Source organism: Triticum aestivum, chromosome 2B (assembly GCF_018294505.1).
Source record: "Triticum aestivum cultivar Chinese Spring chromosome 2B, IWGSC CS RefSeq v2.1, whole genome shotgun sequence".
Taxonomy (NCBI): domain Eukaryota; kingdom Viridiplantae; phylum Streptophyta; class Magnoliopsida; order Poales; family Poaceae; genus Triticum; species Triticum aestivum.
The window spans coordinates 752,033,654-752,051,575 of record NC_057798.1 but is presented as its reverse complement, the minus strand read 5'-3'; the positions used below and the strand labels follow the sequence as shown (position 1 = coordinate 752,051,575).

Below are 17,922 nucleotides of genomic sequence, written 5' to 3'. Positions count from 1 at the left end.
CCGACGTGCCGCTGTCGCCGCTCCCCTACCGGAGCCGGCTTGACCTTGTCGATGACAGCTGGGAAGTCTTCGTGCACGTGCCCCTAAGAGCCAGCATCCTGGAGCCGCAATTATCGAATTGGTAATCGCATGTGGTTAGACATAACAAGCACTTCATCTCCTTGATCCTTTTGATCAATCATGCACTCGATGTTTACATGCTTAAAAACCTTTAAAATACCATTGATTTTTTGTATGCGTGAAATACAACATTTATAGTGAAGCTCTAAATGTCGAACGAGGGAGATGTTTTTCTCAGAAAAAAGTACATGCACCTATTTTTTCTCATACCGTGAGCAACCGTTGTATCGCTTGCCGAATCGGTAACCCCATGTGGTTAGAGGTAAATCAAAGATTAATACGTAATTACTTGATTAATTAATTCTAAAACGGTAATGTCACAAAAGTATCTATGATCTAGTACCGGTTCGTGTCTATATAAGTGATGGCATCCAAAAGGCAGAATGAGTGTTGGCTCTTCCGTCCATCCACATCACGTCATCCATATAACCTAGTAAAACAATTCATAAAATATGGTAGTGTGTATTAAACTGCCCATTTGCGCATTAGCCCTTCTTCTTCTCTTCTTTCTTCACAAATAGATCCTCATTTCTTTAGTCTGTACCCCCCAGCTTACTTCTTTTCTTCACGCTCAAGTCCATTAACATATTGATGCAACAGAAGCACTTCATCTCCTTGATCCTCTTAGAATAATTTGCGCCTTATTGATGTATTGTTCTACGAATATATTTCAGAGAATATGGATTTTTGTGTTTGGACATATTAATTACCATACCAATGAGATTTTTTTTTTGAGGAAAGTGCCAATTAATGCCACGAAGTGATGAGAGAAATAGTGTGAAGATAATGCTCATCACCTAGTAAAACAATTCGTCAAACAAACAATGCTCAACACCTCTTTAAAGCATATTCCGCCAAAGACACCCATCCAAAAGGTGATACTGTAAAATACTAAGTCGTCCTTTGATATATAGGATAGGAAGAAAAATCATAGAAAATGATGTGGCATGTATCTCGGTTTCTATATGAAAAGAGACATCATTTGATTCACATAATATGAAATTTTCCAACAGATCCAAGTTAATGTTTTTCTTATGAAACGTGAAAGATAGAAACTAATCATACGTGGTACTAAAAAATACACTGCTACAACCAAAGAGCTCTACAGGAATTTCATTTTATAGAAAATATATATTCTAATGTTGAATTCCTATACCCCGCATTTTGTTGTTGTTGAATTCATATAAATTCCTACAAATTAAAGAGTCCTGACTAGATTTACAATTAGTAGCTATTATTGGTATAGATATGTTCCAAAATTACGCTTCAATCCTCACGCCGAAGACCCGGAGTCTAACGAGTCCTACATAAATAAAACCGACTCGCTCGTTTTCTGTTCCTATCCCCCCGCAACAGACCCCAAACCCGCACCAAAATCATCCCCACAACTCGCCGAGCCCAAAACCCCAGCCCTCGATCGCCCACCCCGATCGATGGCGTCCGGCGAGGCCTCGGCATCGGCATCCGCGTCGGCGGATCGAATCCGCGTGGTCGGCGCGTGGGCCGGCGCCCTGGAGGTGGAGCTGGGCGCCTGGACGGTGCCGATGCTGCGGGCGGAGGTGGCGCGGCGGGCCGGGGACGTGGAGCCCGACCGCGTCGGCCTCATCTTCGGCGGCCGCGTGCTCAAGGACGATCCCGCCGGCGTCTCGCTGCAGCAGGCCGGCCTAAAGAGCAACGCCAAGGTGCTCTCCACCCTCGCCTCCCCCGATCGCGGCAAGGCCCTCGCCGCCGAGGCCGCCGCCGCCGCGGCCGAGGAGGAGCACTCCAACAAGCTCGTCAGGCTCTGGTGAGGGTCGCCTCCGCTCCTCTCTGATCGAATCCCGAGGGGGTTTTGGATTTCCGGATTCCCCTGTTCTGTTCCCCCCCTGTTTTCGGCGGAAAAAAATTGCAGTCGCCGCGAGCAGGATCTTCGCTTGGTAGTCTAAAATTATGAGCGCCGATGCCATTGTTTTATTCTATATTATATTAACCGCGGGACAAGAGATAAGATCGTACTCTCCGCCATTAGGGCATTGACTCTCTGTGGCAAGTCAAGGACCCTAGTCAACAGGATGTGTCTCCACATGGTGGAGGCACACATTATTGCCAATTCGATCATAATTTACATCCATAATTAGTTCTATGTTACATCATGTAATGCAGAACATGCTAGCAACACAAAGTAGTGTGGAAGCAGGTGTTTCTTTCTCAGCAAGAAGAGCACAATGCACAGTCTGTATGATTCAGAAACTCACAATTTCAGTAACTGAAGATAATGAGTTGTGGGATAGAACTCCTACTGCTGCATGATTACAGATAGATTGCGTGCCTTGATTGACAGTGTGATGGTGATGATTAGTTGTATGTTTTGTATCGTAGAAAATGTTAGTGGCACAAAATAGGTGGAAAGCAAATGTTTGTTCCTCAGTAATAGAATACCACAATGTTTTTGTAGGGATGCTGCACAAGCATTATCTCAAAGGCATTCAGATGGCTCTCTCCTTGATGAAAACTTCAACATAGCTCTCGAGGACCAGAGCGGACAAAAAGTGATGTTTGGATCTGCAGATGATATGAAGTAATATACATTGAACCTTCTGTTCAGTTGTTTTCTCATATAGTTTGTACTATTCAGCTCATCATGTGTGCTATCCCCAGGGCTTTGAAGATGGCTCTAATGCTTCATCAAAAGGCAAAAGTTCTTATCAAGAAGAACATGTATAAGGAGGCACTGGATGTTTTGATGATGTCCGAGGTATTACTGCCTTACGTGATTGTTTTTGCCCTACTGTAAGAAGCATGTCTGTTAAATAGCTGTATAATGACTGAAACATCTGTTGTGTTGCCAGGAAGCCTTCTCTCTTTGTGACAATAAACTCATTGAGGTAACTTGAACCGTGAGAAGAATTATCTGTTACCTCTGTCAAATAGAGTGCTGAAGTATTTTACTTACACTCCATTCATATTATGCAGAGAGTTGATAATGTGCCAATGCTTCAACTGGATATAGTCTGGTGTTATTTTATGCTTCGTGATGTATCACGCTTAGAAGTTGCAGGGGCTCGCCTAAACAAGGCTAGGTTAGGATTTGAACTTTCCCACGGTAAAGACTCCACGCGCTTCAGATTACTTCAGGCTGCCCGTCATGCAGATCTGGCTCTGTAAGACTCTTACCATCCTTTTTTACTATCATTTTTCTATCTCTTTTTTACGTACTGTACAGTTGTTTGGAGTGGGTATTTTTATCGAGGAGCAGATAACTAATTGCTGCATTTAGAAAGAAAGAAGAGCTGAAAAGTAGAGGATCACCAGTTCATAGTGTAATTAACTAGTGATACCCACAATGTGGCACTATGGATGTTGCATGCACACCTCTAATCTGATCTTTGTTGGATTTTCGTTAAGATAAATGTTTAGGATATTAGTGGCGGCTCTCCCAAGAGTGAGACCTGTTAAGCATTCTAGCTTTAACTTACAATGTTTCCCGATGTATCAAAACTGCTGCCCATGTAACAGCTATGTAAGGCTGGAGCTTTTGGAAGGAGTGGTAGCATATTATAATGGTAATACTGAAAAGGCACGTGGCTCTCTCAGTTCTGCACAATCTAAATACATGCAGGTAAATTCTGTTTGTTGTCAGTTTTAGTATCTTATTTTGTACTTCTCTGACCTTAGTACCATATCAGTGCTGCTACTAAATGAGTAAATGCATGTTGATTTAGCTGCAAGTACCAGATGAAGCTATAGCAATGTTAACGGATATGGGCTATGACGCACGAGCATCAAAAAGAGCACTAAAGATGACTGGCTATGATATTCAATCTTCTGTTGATCTCTTATGTGAGGAGCGTGAAAAGAAAATTCGTAGAAGGGAGCAGGACATTGAGACACAAAGAGAGATAATGTAACCTTCACATTGAGAGGCTTACTTTCCCTTCTATGTATCATTCTCCTTTTCCTTTTTTGCTGACTTATGCACATTCTGTTTGGCGTTATCCTAGGGAACAAAGGAGATATGGTAAAACTCCCATGAACAAGGCAGTTGATATGCAGAAGTTGAAAGGCTTGACTACTATCGGGTAAGAGTGTTTTGGTCTTATATTATACGAATCACATGTATTTGAGAAATAGATGTTGATTTTATGATGAAATCCCCATAGTCCTACATTTGAGGATCAGATGCCTAACGACCAATCTGGCTTTATTGCACCATGCTTTTGCATCAATGTTTGTCACTGGGCTCTTTGCCACTTCTAGCGAAATATGCTTGTTATGGGTTGAAAGTCCAAACAAGAGGCTCTCAGTCAGTTAGTACTATGTAAAATAACAAAATAGATTGTTTTAAGTAGGCCACCAAAATCGCAAGCACCAAGCAGGCCCTAAAAACTCAAAACTTTTTTACCAGATTGTGAAGAAAGTGTAGTTGAAAATCTACGTTTTGTTCAGTTGAAATAAATATTTATTAGGGAACAATGTTAGTGATGAAAGGCAATGGAATTCGTTCATTTCGTTCGTGCGGAATGATTTTCTTAGTATTTGTAAGTTTTGCCATGTCGTTCATGTTTCATTGTATCCAATGTGACATGTTCTATGGTGAGCGGATTTTCTGCACCTGGATGCACCGAGTATGCACCTGATGATTTGAGTTGAATCAAAAGGGGCACTTTAGTTGTGAAAAAAAATGAATTTTATTGTTGGTGCACGATGTTGGAACAGGTGAAACCTGCCAATTTTGGGCAACACATATTGTCAATTTGTATACTGAAGAAAATGAAATGAACTAACTTAATCTTTTGGTGTGGACCCGACTGAGTATGACGATGATAGCATAATCTGTCGCGCAGCATGTTTATCTAGCCATAGTAAAATATGGCTATTCAGCTAGTTTACACAGAAGGTCAGAGGCACGATCTGGCTCCCATCTGCTAGATAAGTTAATTCACTAGCCACCATGTCTTCAAAGACAATATGGCAGTCATATACCACCATGAGCGAGCAGAGTCCGGTCACCGGGGGATAAGCTTGGCGATAGCGAGAGTGATATTGCAGAGCTGGTCGACCTCGGTGTTGCGCGCCATGAGGATGCTCCGGTGTTCTGGTAAGTCCTGGCACCCCTTCTGGCACAGCCTCACCTCCGCCTGGCCTGCAGATACCAGCACCTGCGACTCGTCGTATGCCCCCATGTCCAGCGCGATTGCCGCGTCTGCCAGCTGCTCCACGGCCGCCTCGTACCTGCATGCATATATATGATCAATAAAGCATGCAATCCATGATTCATCGTTAAAGTTGCTTACCGCTCCCCACAGTCCTCGAGGCATTGTTGCAGCTGCGCCGTTTTATTGAAGTTGTCATCTTCATCGATGTTTGAGAGGTATGTGGCTGTCTCGGACGCGTTCTTCTGGACAGCCAGGACGGCCGCCCTGGTCAGGCCCACAGCGTCAGCCGTCAAGGAGGACCGGTCCGGGGAGAGCGTCGCCATGCAGAGGTCGTAGAGCTTGGCGGTCTGCTTGCAGGCGTCCTCGATGGATAATGACCCGGTGGTCGACGGCGTCGCGGCAGGGGAACCAGTAGATTGGGGCAATGCGATGGTGAGGAGGAAGGGGAGGATGAAACCTATGGCTGCGTAGAAGGATGCCATTGGGAGGTTTGGTTTGCGCGCTTGCGATGTTGCTCAAGTTAGACGGGACGCCGTGCAAGGTCCTACTTATATGGTAATGCGTTTGCCTAAATAAAGACAGGTTAACAGAAAGTGCCCGCGTCTTGTCCATTTTTAGGGGTTATTCTTTACGATGGAGAGGAAAAGCATGGACCTCTTTATTAGGAGGAGAGCCAATGCGAATATTGGCAGTTGTGTCACAGAGTGCGCGTGACAGAGAGTCAGACACATAGAGGTAGCAAAAGATAGCATTTTCAGCTGGTTAAACTTTTTATGAGAAACAACAAGAGAAGTAAAACAACAACTATAAATGTAAACAGTTTGTCTTTTTTGTCTAGCACATAAATAGATAGTTTTATTTTTGCACCAACACTTGCAGATTCGAACTACATCCAACAATGTACATGTATAAGTTTTGTCAGAACTTCTCAAAACATGGAAGTGGGCATTCTCACCAGTGTGTGCTGCACGCTCAAGTGCACTGATGCATTTTCGTTTATATAAAACAATATTGGAAGATTATGTTTTATGAAGCAATACAGGATTTATTTTTTTGGTCCCATTTTTTATTTTATTTTTACTGGGAATCGAAATCTTAGATGGATCTAAAGGTTAATTAGATTTCACACATCTATTCCTAGCAGCCATACAATGATTTAGACGTGTCTTTAGTTGTCTTGTGGAGAAAGTGTTTGTAACCGATCGGTTTTAATTTTGCAGGTTTGAGAAGTACCTTGCTGCAGAAGCACTCCGCATAAATGAAAATGATGCTGAGAAAGCGTTAGATCTTTTGACAAATCCTGAACTGAACTGTGCCCTACAAGTAGGCGTTATTTGCCTCTTTTTTCTTACTCCTATCCTACCAAGATGCTATGCGGTTGTTAACACTTCCTTTTGTTCTGTCATTTCCACTCTAGAGTAAAATTCAGTCAAGGAGGAAACGACCACTTCATGGTATGTATGGGTTTAACGCATTCGTCATTACTCTTCTATAAATTGTCTCGTCGCAGATGAAATAGACTCACACCCCCTTCTACGTCTTGCCAGTCTTGGGTGCAGGACCATTGGGAGCCGGGGCTGCTGCTCCTGTGGCTGCCGCAGCGGCGGGTAACGCCCCACCACAGATCCCAGATCTAAACGCTGCCGAGGGCGACAATCAGGAGCAGCTTGTGAACAACGAAGAAGAAGCTGCGAACAACGAGGCAGAAGCTTTGCCCAACGACACAGAAGCCATGGCCAATGAAGAAGCCGTGAACCAAGACCAAGACATGGGTGACGAAGAGGAGGAGGAATTGATCGAGGAAGAAGCGGGCGCGAGTCACGCGCAAGGTCCGGTCAGGGACGTGGCGATGGAGAACGAGCTCGCCAACGAGCTGACGGGCGACGCCCTGGACGACTACGACATCGACGTCGCCAACGAAGGGCATGCCATCGCGGAGTACCTGAGCCTTCTGGAGTCCGCCGCTGCTGCTGCGGCTGCGGCTGCTAGCTCTTGATGTGCAGAGATATAGGTATCTTAAAAAAGCTTCAGGTGGAAGGAGAATAGGCTCAGCCCGGGAGTTCGTGTGCTTGATAGGGTTCGATCTGTACATATGATGATATGAATATGGTGCTACCTTTTGTGAGCTAGTACGTGACACCTGAAAACCTGTTACCGTCGTGCCGAAGAAATTAATTTATGGACCGCATCTCACTATATTGCGAGTTCCTTTTCTTTTGTATATCTTGGTTACATATATTGAGAAGTCTTAGTAGATGGTTTTATAGGGATAAATACCACCGCATATTTTTCATTTTAAATACTGCTAGCTGCTCAATAGGTTTACTGTTGTAACCGTTTTTGTACCACATCTTCTGTTAATAGCAAATCCGTGGAGTTGTCAAAAAAAATATAGCAAATCCGTGGATATTAATACCAAAGAGCGCATGTGCTGAAAATCCACGAATTTGTTTTTTTTTTCTTTCTGTGTAGCTCACATCTTAAATTACTCACATACATGGAGCACATCCATATGTACATGTAGATTTTTTTTTCTGATTTTTTCAAATATCGGGCTCCAATGGAGGTTGGAGGCTAGAGCCCATGGAGGTTGGAGGCTTGGAGCCCAAGCTCCAAAATGAATCACCTTTTGAAATCATAGTGCAACCATGGGTAGAAATCGTCACTTTTTGATATCAGTAGAAAAATGAAGTTGTTGTTCAAGGGAGCATTGAAGACGAGAATGGAATTACATCACCAGGATAAATAGTTTTGAGGTTGGCACACAATACAATTACACCTTCCATAGGAACCGGATATACAAATCTTACAAGATGAATATCAAACGGAAAGATGACAATAATAGTAGTAATAATAAAATAAATTGTAGTAGTACTAAATGAACAAACAAGAAGCGAGTGGCTTCATCGGCCCAACAACAACCTTGATTTCAAACTTGTGGCTTAAATTATGCGCGTCGGATGTGGGACGGACGGACGGATCAGGCGCAGGTGTAGCCCGGGGGCACGGCGCAGCCGCAGTCGTTGACGAGCAGCTGGAGGGCGAGCGGCACGTAGAGCGCGAGGTTGAGCACCTTGGCCTTGATGGCGGTGCAGAGGCACGCCACGGCGGTGAGCCCGGCGATGCCCTGCACGAGCGGGCAGCACTTGACGCTGGCGTCGCCGATGTGCAGCTCGTTGCCGAGCAGGTCCAGGCACACGCCCAGCTTCAGCGTGTCGATCGGGCACGTGTCGGAGGAGGGCGTGGGGCTCGGCGTGGGCGTCGGCGGAGTCGGCGCCGGGGTCGGGGGAGACGGGGTGGGGGTCGGGGGTGAGGGAGGGCACGCCTTGCGTCCGCCGTGGCGGCTCTTGGGGGACGGGGAGCCGCCGATGATGGGAGCCACGACGCCGATGACGGGACTGATGACGGGAGTGACAACTCCCCCGACGACGGGGACGCCGCCAACCACGCCTCCTACGGTGCCGACGACAGGAGAGACAATGCCACCGACGGCAGGGACGGCGCCGCCTACGACCGGCGTGACCTTGCCGACGACCGGGGTGACTTTGCCGACAACACCGCCGACTGTAGGGACGGCGCCGCCGACGACCGGGGTGACTTTGCCGACGACACCGCCGACGGTGGGGACAGCGCCGCCGATGACCGGAGTGACAGTGCCAACGACACCGCCGACGTCGGGGATGGTGATGCCGCCGGCCGAGGGCGTGCCGGTGGACGGTGTGCTGCTGCACCCGGAGGCGGGGGAGCACGCGAGGACGACGGTGGGCGAGGAGAGCGCCAGCATGGCGAGCACCAGCAGCGCGGAGAGCTTCGTGGACTCCATTGCAGGCAGCTACGTACCTCCGATCGACCGAGTCCGCTTTACGTGGGGTGCTGCTGTGTTTGTGCCTGTGTCTCCGGTCTAGAGCATGCTCTTATAGGCGCCCGCGCGTGACGGGGGCCGGGCGTGGGGCACGCACGGGAATTATTGCAGCGCGCGCGCGATGCCATTGGTGTGCGGTGGCAATGGCATGCAGTGCGGATGGCCGGCCGGACCGGTCACGTGGAGGCGCAGCGGCGGTGGGGGGTGGGCGATCGCCAGTGCAGCTGGCCGGCTTGGCGGGTTGCCGAAGCGGCCAAAAGAGGCGCGGCCGGCGTGTGACTGGCGCTTGTCCGCGCCCGCCCGCCTGCGCGCTGCATGATTGCGTTGCGGCCTAGGTGAGCTAGCGTGATGCGCCTTCCGAGCTACGTAACGTACCTAGTTGCTTCCATGGTTGGGCCTGGGACTAGGGCTAGATATGTGTGGTGTACGAGTAATCGATAGGTACCAGTGTCGTGTGTTCTGTCTGTGCTGTGTTGGTCTTCCTCGCGCGCTGGGTTCAGTTTCAGAATTCAGACTTTCGTTCAGTTGAACACTTGAACCTGCACTTTCAGCTCAGCAAGAAGAGCGCAGAAACGATGGGTGAAACTGAAGCTCCTGATTTTTGTGGCAGTGTAATTGAGGAGCTATATATGCATGAGCAGTTCATGTAGTATATGTTCATTTCAACCTGCATTTTCAGCATGAAGGGTGCAGGAGAGGAAACCATGGGTGAAGCTGAAGTTTCTGGCTTTATTAATTGCAGTGTAATTGAGGAGCCATGGGCAGTTCAGTTCAGGTACATACATATCAGATCCTCCATTGAGATACCTTGCTTACATGTAGAGAGGGAGAGCTGGGCAGGCCAGTTGGGCGTCCATGTCTGCTTCACAATAAGAAAACTGCTTCCGTCCAGCGTTGCGTTTGGAGCTGTCCGGCCAGTACTCCAATCATCTCCACCTCTAGCCAGCTGATACAGTAGAGAGTACAGACTGAGCGAAGACCCCCTCAGCATCTGCTGGGTAGCTCGATCCCAAATCCCAATGCCTCGTTCAATCGGTTCAGCATTGCATTTTGCATTTTGCATGCATCTAAGCGACTGTGCAACCCCAAAGCAAGCAATCAATCAAGCAACACCTTTTGCATCGATCTAGCTCCCCAATCCAAGCCCGGCTGGCTAAAATGTTCCATCGGGCGGTCTAGTCAGTAGTCACACACATCTCATCTCATGCTACTAACCAACATCCACACACGCATGCATACCGACCGGCGCCAGCACACGACATCCATCGAGATCGTGCATGCTCATGTGACGGGGACGTACGCGGCCGCGCTCGTCAGACAAGATCGAGAGAGGCCAGTTCAGCGCGATGGGACGTACGTCGCTTCCGCGCCTCGTGATTCCGTCCGCCCGATCGACCGGCGCCAGGATCGACGTGCCTGGCTGACACCGCCGCCGTGTTTGGCCTTACGCATCGTTTCGGCAAGGGCAACCAGGCCCGGCCCTAGCTAGCTAGCCAGCAAGCGAAGTTTGTGGCGACGATGCCAGCTCCAGCCGGGTCGTCTTGGCGAGCGGCATGGGCGGGTGTTTGGTCGCATGTGTATCCGGAGAGAGACAGGCCGAGCAGAGATCTCGTGTAGCTGTCTTCATGGGATTGAGTAATCATATGACATGTGTGAGAGATTAATTACCCCATGGTTATTTGAATTTCTACATGCTTGACATTTCATCGCACAGCTTTTGCGCGTCGGCGTGGTACACACAAGTCGCTGCCACGGCGCCGCAGAGGTAGCAGCCTACGGCTTGGGAAGAGGATACATGAAGGGCGAGGAGGTCGTGGAGCGTCCCGGACGGAAATGCGCCGCTCAGAGACATGGCCGGAGTGAGCTTGAGCTACTATAGCATTTCATCGAACATGGGATGTGCGTACTCAAGGATGAGCCGTGGACTTCCCTGCCGCTGGTGGCACCATGGGCGTCAAACGGAGGAAGATGATGACCAAAGGTGAGTCCAAGGCTAGAAGCACGTAACCCTGCATCGTCTCAGCCTAGCCCTAGAGAAACCTGCTTGTACTCCATGGATTTCCTATTTTCCTATAAACATCTGAACAACTCAATATCTTCTACCTGTATTGCAAACAGAAAAATATGATCATTTGCATGAGGAACATATCATCATGCCTCGTGCTCCCATGGTCATGTGTTTGCCAGACTGGCTGAAGCCAAAATTTTGATATCTTTCTGCATCTGAATTTCTTACGACAAGAGCTTCGGAACCAGGCCAACCCCGATACATTTTTTTAACAGGTTTAAATTTTATAATGTTAATCGTAGTATTTGAAATCAATCTTGGTAACATTTCGTACGTGTGCCAAGCATTTAATTGTTTCGAATGAAATGTTTACAAAAATAATGTTCCTGTCATTTTTATCTAATTTCATTTATGTTTGTGACATTTAAAAACAATTTGCTCATCTTTATGAATTGTTTCAGTGACATTTCATTGTCTCAAAAAAGTTTGAAATGTATTTAGTTGTATTTCAACCAATTTTAGAAACATTTCATGGGTATCACAAAAATTTCAATCGTGTCAATCATACTTCAGTCAAATTCTGAACATCTCATGCACGTACTAAATATTTCTTTCAAAAACAAGTACTCCCTCCGTCTGGAAATACTTGTCACCAAAATGGATAAAAGGGGATGTATCTAGACGTATTTTAGTTCTAGATACATCTATTTTTATTCATTTTGATGACAAGTATTTTCGGACGGAGGGAGTATCAATATAATTCAGAAATACATAAATATGTGTTGAGTAACGTGATTGTATTAGGAAACATAGGTTAGACTAGAAAATATTCTGGCTTGCCTTGTACTCCAAATAGATCATGTACTCCTATATATATATACCCATGAGGCTCAAGCAATACAACGACTATTCCACCAATTCCTCTATCCCTTTCAACATGGTATCTATCGCAAGTCGATCCTAAACCCTAGCCGCCGCTGCTTCCGCACCTGCGTGCCGCCCCCGTGGCGGTCGGCCTCCATGACCGCCGCCGGGGGCCTGATACATCCACTTTGCATCATGCTTTTATATCAATATTTATTGCATTATGGGCTGTTATTACACATTATATCTCAATACTTATGGCTATTCTCTCTTATTTTACAAGGTTTACCATGAAGAGGGGGAATGCCGGCAGCTGGAATTCTGGCTGGAAAGGAGCAAACGTTGGAAACCTATTCTGCACAACTCCAAAAGACCTGAGGCTACACGAAACAATTTTTTGGATTTATTAAGGAATTATGAGCAAAAGAAATAGGCCAGGGGGCCCACACCCTGTCCAGGAGATAGGGGGTAGGGGCGCGCCCCTATCTCCTGGGCCCCCTAGTGGGCCTCCGGCGTCCATCTTCTGCTATATGAAGAGTTTTGTCCTGAAAAAATTCGTGGGCAAGCTTACGGGACGAAACTCCGCCGCCACGAGGAGGAACCTTGGCGGAATCAATCTAGGGCTCTGGCGGAGCTGTTCTGCCGGGGACACTTCCCTCCGGGAGGGGGAAATCATCACCAACGTCATCACTAACGATCCTCTCATCAGGAGGGAGTCAATCTCCATCAACATCTTCAACAACACCATCTCATCTGAAAACCCTAGTTCATCTCTTGTATCCAATCTTGTATCAAAACCACAAATTGGTACCTGTGGGTTGCTAGTAGTGTTGATTACTCCTTGTAGTTGATACTAATTGGTTTACTTGGTGGAAGATCATATGTTCAGATCCTTTATGCATATTATTACACCTCTGATTATGAACATGAATATGCTTTGTGAGTAGTTACGTTTGTTTCTGAGGACATGGGTGAAGTCTTGCTATTAGTAGTCATGTGAATTTGGTATTCGTTCGATATTTTGATGAGATGTATGTTGTCTCTCCTCTAGTGGTGTTATGTGAACGTCGACTACATGACACTTCACAATTATTTGGGCCTAGAGGAAGGCATAGGGAAGTAATAAGTAGATGATGGGTTGCTAGAGTGACAGAAGCTTAAACCCTAGTTTATGCGTTGCTTCGTTAGGGGTTCATATGGACCCATATATTTAATGATGTGGTTAGGTTTAGCTTAATACTCCTTTTTGTATTTGCGGACGCTTGCAATAGGGGTTAATCATAAGTGGGATGCTTGTCCATGTTAGGGTAGTACCCAAGTGTCGGTCCACCCACATATCAAATTATCAAAGTACCGAACGCGAATCTTATGAACGTGATGAAACTAGCTTGACGATAATTCCCAATGTGTCCTCGGGAGCTCCTTCCTCATTATTAGAATTTGTCCAGGCTTATCCTTTGCTACATAAAGGATTGGGCCACCTTGCTGCACTTTATTTACTTTATTTACTTTTTGCTCATTACTATTTATCTTATCACAAAACTATCTATCACCTACTATTTCAGTGCTTGCAGAGAAAACCTTATTGAAAACCGCTTATCATTTCCTCCTGCTCCTCGTTGGGTTCGACACTCTTACTTATCGAAAGGACTACGATAGATCCCCTACACTTGTGGGTCATCAAGACTCTTTTATGGCGCCGTTGCCAGGGAGTGTAGCGCTCTTGGTGAGTGGAACTTGGTAAGGAAACATTTATATTGTGTGCTGAAATTTTCTGTTACTTGTCACTATGGAAACTAATCCTTTGAGTGGCTTGTTGGGGGTATCTTCACCACAACCAGAAGAGAAAAAAAATGCTCCTCAACCTACTGAACCTTATGAAAATATTCACTTTGAGATTCCTTCGGGTATGATAGAAAAACTGCTAGCTAATCCTTTTGCAGGAGACGGAACATTACATCCCGACTTACACCTTATCTTTGTGGATGAAGTTTGTGGATTATTTAAGCTTGCAGGTATTCCCGATGATGTTGTCAAAAGGAAGGTCTTCCCTTTATCTTTGAAGGGAGATGCAATGACATGGTATAGGCTATGTGATGATACGAGATCTTGGAATTATAAGCGATTGAAATTGGAATTTCACCAGAAGTTCTATCCTATGCATCTTGTTCATCGTGATCGTAATTACATATATAATTTCTAGCCTCGCGAAGGAGAAAGCATCGCTCAAGCTTGGGGGAGGCTTAAGTCAATGTTGTATTCATGCCCCAATCATGAGCTCTCTCGGGAAATAATTATTCAGAATTTTTATACTCGGCTTTCTCTTGATAATCGCAACTTGCTCAATACTTCCTTTGATGGTTCCTATATGCTGAAGACTATTGATTTCAAATGGGACTTATTGGAAAGAATTAAACGCAACTTTGAAGATTGGGGTTCCGACGATGGTAAGGAGTCAGGTATGACACCTAAATTTGATTGTGTTAAATCTTTTATGGATACCGATGCTTTCTGTGGATTTAGCTCTAATATGGACTTGACTCTAAGATAGTAGCTACTTTTTGTGAAACTTTTGCTACTCACGTTGATCTCCCTAAAGAGAAGTGGTTTAAATATAATCCTCCTGTTGAAGTGAAAGTAGTTGCACCTATTACAGTCGAAGAAAAGATTATTCCATATAGTGATCCTATTATTCCTGCTGCTTATGTTGAAAAACCTCCTTTTCCTGTTAGGATAAAAGATCATGTTAAAGCTTCGACTGTTGTTCGTAAGAGTAATACTAGGACTTATACACCTCTTGAGCAAATTAATGTTGAACCTGGTATTGCTATGATTAAAGATCTCTTGGATGAGGACTTAGATGGGCATGTTATCTCTTTATTGGGTGTAACTGCTAATATTGCTAGACCCGATACTAAGACACGTAGACCTGTTGTAGGCACGCCTGTTATTTCTGTTAAAATAGGAGATCATTGTTACCATGGCTTATGTGATATGGGTGCTAGTGCTAATGCGATACCTTATGATCTTTATAAAGAAATTATGCACGATATTGCACCAGTTGAATTAGAAGATATTGATGTTACTATTAAGCTTGCCAATAGGGACACCATTAAACCTATTGGGATTGTTGGAGATGTTGAAGTCTTGTGTGGGAAGATTAAATACCCTGCTGATTTTCTTGTTCTTGGTTCCCCACAAGATGATTTTTGTCCCATTATTTTTGGTAGACCCTTCTTGAATACTGCTAGTGCTAAGATTGATTGTGACAAGAATATTGTCACTATTGGCTTAGATGGTATGTCTCATGAGTTTAATTTCGCTAAGTTTAGTAGACAACATCGTGAAAAGGAACCATCTAGTAAGGATGAAATTATTGGTCTTGCTTCCATTGCTGTTCCTCCAACTGATCCGTTAGAACAATATTTGCTAGACCATGAAAACGATATGTTTATGAAGGAAAGGGAAGAAATAGATGAAGTGTTCCTTAAACAAGGACCTATGCTGAAACATAATCTTCCCGTTGAAATTCTTGGGGATCCCCCTCCACCCAAGGGTGATCCTGTGTTTGAACTCAAACCATTACCTGATAATCTTAAGTATGCTTATCTTGATGAAAAAGAAATATATCCTGTTATTATTAGTGCTAAGCTTTCAGAGAAAGAAGAAGAAAGATTATTGAAAACTCTGAAGAAGCACCGAGCTGCTATTGAATATACCCTGGATGATCTTAAGGGCATTAGTCCCACATTATGTCAACAAAAAATTTCAGTGGAGAAAGATGCCAAACCAGTTAGAGATCCTCAAAGACGATTAAATCCCAAAATGAAGGAAGTGGTAAGAAAGGAGATACTAAAACTCCTTGAGGCAGGTATTATTTATCCGTTGCTGATAGTGAATGGGTAAGCCCTGTCCATTGTGTCCCTAAAAAGGGAGGTATTACCGTTGTTCCTAATGATAAAGATGAATTGATCCCGCAAAGAATTATTACAGGCTATAGGATGGTAATTGATTTCCGTAAGTTAAATAAAGCTACTAAGAAAGATCATTACCCTTTACCTTTTATTGATCAAATGCTAGAAAGGCTATCCAAACACACACATTTTTGCTTTCTAGATGGTTATTCTGGTCTCTCTCAGATACCTGTATCAGTGGGGGATCAATCTAAAACTACTTTTACTTGCCCTTTTGGTACTTTTGCTTATAGAGGTATGCCTTTTGGTTTATGCAATGCACTTGCTACCTTTCAAAGATGCATGGTGGCTATATTTTCTGATTTTTGTGAAAATATTTGTGAGGTATTCATGGATGACTTCTCCGTCTACGGATCCTCTTTTGATGATTGTTTGAGCAACCTTGATCGAGTTTTGTAGAGATGCGAAGACACTAGTCTCGTCCTGAATTGGGAAAAGTGTCACTTTATGGTTAATGAAGGCATTGTCTTGGGGCACAAGATCTCCGAGAGAGGTATTGAATTTGATAAAGCCAAAGTTGATGCTATTGAAAAGATGCCATGTCCCAAGGACATAAAAGGTATAATAAGTTTCCTAGGTCATGCCGGTTTTTATAGGAGGTTCATTAAGGACTTTTCTAAAATCTCTAGGCCTCTGACTAACTTATTGCAAAAAGATATTCCTTTTGTCTTTGATGATGATTGTGTAGAAGCATTTGAAACACTTAAGAAAGCTTTGATCACTGCACCTATTGTTCAGCCACTTGATTGGAATTTGCCTTTTGAAATTATGTGCGATGCTAGTGATTATGCTATAGAGGCTGTTTTAGGGCAAAGAGTCGATAAGAAATTGAATGTTATCCATTATGCTAGCAAGACTCTTGATATTGCCTAGAGAAATTACGCTACCACTGAAAAAGAATTCTTAGCAGTTGTGTTTGCATGTAATAAGTTTAGACCTTATATTGTTGATTCCAAAGTTACTATTCACACTGATCATGCTACTATTAAATATCTTATGGAAAAGAAAGATGCTAAGCCTAGACTCATTAGATGGGTTCTCTTGCTCCAAGAGTTTGACTTGCATATTGTTGATAGAAAAGGAGCTGAGAACCCCGTTGTAGACACCTTGTCTAGGCTAGAAAATATTCTTGATGACCCACTGCTTATTAATGATAGCTTTCCTGATGAACAATTAGCGGTCGTCAATGCTTCTCGTACTGCTCCTTGTTATGCTGACTATGCTAATTACATTGTTGCTAAATATATACCGCCTAGTTTCACATACCAGCAAAAGAAAAAGTTCTTTTATGATTTAAGACATTACTTCTGGGATGATCCACACCTTTAAAAGGAAGGAGTAGATGGTATTATTAGACGTTGTGTGCCTGAGCATGAACAGGAACAAATCCTACGCAAGTGTCACTCTGAATCCTATGGAGGACACCACGCTGGAGATAGAACTGCACACAAGGTACTACAATCTGTTTTTTATTGGCCTACTCTTTTCAAAGATGCTCGTAAGTTTGTCTTATCTTGTGATGAATGTCAAAGAATAGGTAACATCAGTAGACGTCAATAAATGCCTATGAATTATTCTCTTGTTATTGAACCGTTTGATGTTTGGGGCTTTGATTATATGGGACCTTATCCTGCCTCCAATGGTTATACACATATTTTAGTTGTTGTTGATTACGTTACTAAGTGGGTAGAAGCTATTCCAACTAGTAGTGCTGATCATAACACTTCTATTAAAATGCTTAAAGAAGTTATTTTTCTGAGGTTTGGAGTCCCTAGATATCTTATGACTGATGGTGGTTCACACTTTATTTATGGTGCTTTCCGTAAGATGCTTGCTAAGTATGATGTCAATCATAGAATCGCATCTCCTTATCACCCGCAGTCTAGTGGTCAAGTAGAGTTGAGTAATAGGGAGCTCAAATTAATTTTGCAAAAGACTATGAATAGATCTAGAAAGAAT

The 17,922-nt window shown here is 44.4% G+C and overlaps 3 protein-coding genes across 3 annotated transcripts; 1 reads left to right on the top strand and 2 right to left on the bottom strand.

Annotated features, from left to right (window-relative positions):
* Window positions 1-1,474: 1,474 nt before the first annotated feature.
* On the top strand, window positions 1,475-7,491 carry LOC123047145 (NEDD8 ultimate buster 1). Its single transcript, XM_044470635.1, has 11 exons — window positions 1,475-1,906; window positions 2,555-2,677; window positions 2,758-2,854; window positions 2,949-2,984; window positions 3,073-3,260; window positions 3,616-3,718; window positions 3,822-4,003; window positions 4,101-4,178; window positions 6,476-6,578; window positions 6,673-6,709; window positions 6,803-7,491. Exons 1-11 carry the CDS (start codon window positions 1,554-1,556, stop codon window positions 7,249-7,251), a joined length of 1,749 nt encoding a protein of 582 aa, XP_044326570.1. The 5' UTR covers window positions 1,475-1,553; the 3' UTR covers window positions 7,252-7,491.
* Window positions 4,830-5,809, bottom strand: LOC123047146 (uncharacterized). The gene is made up of 2 exons (XM_044470636.1): window positions 5,394-5,809; window positions 4,830-5,331 (listed from the first exon to the last, which is right to left on the bottom strand). Exons 1-2 carry the CDS (start codon window positions 5,735-5,737, stop codon window positions 5,106-5,108), a joined length of 570 nt encoding a protein of 189 aa, XP_044326571.1. The 5' UTR covers window positions 5,738-5,809; the 3' UTR covers window positions 4,830-5,105.
* Window positions 7,492-7,965: 474 nt separating the features above from the next.
* Window positions 7,966-9,154, bottom strand: LOC123047144 (36.4 kDa proline-rich protein). Its single transcript, XM_044470634.1, has one exon. The coding sequence runs from the start codon at window positions 9,076-9,078 to the stop codon at window positions 8,236-8,238; it is 843 nt and encodes a 280-aa protein (XP_044326569.1). The 5' UTR covers window positions 9,079-9,154; the 3' UTR covers window positions 7,966-8,235.
* Between the last annotated feature and the right edge of the window lie 8,768 nt (window positions 9,155-17,922).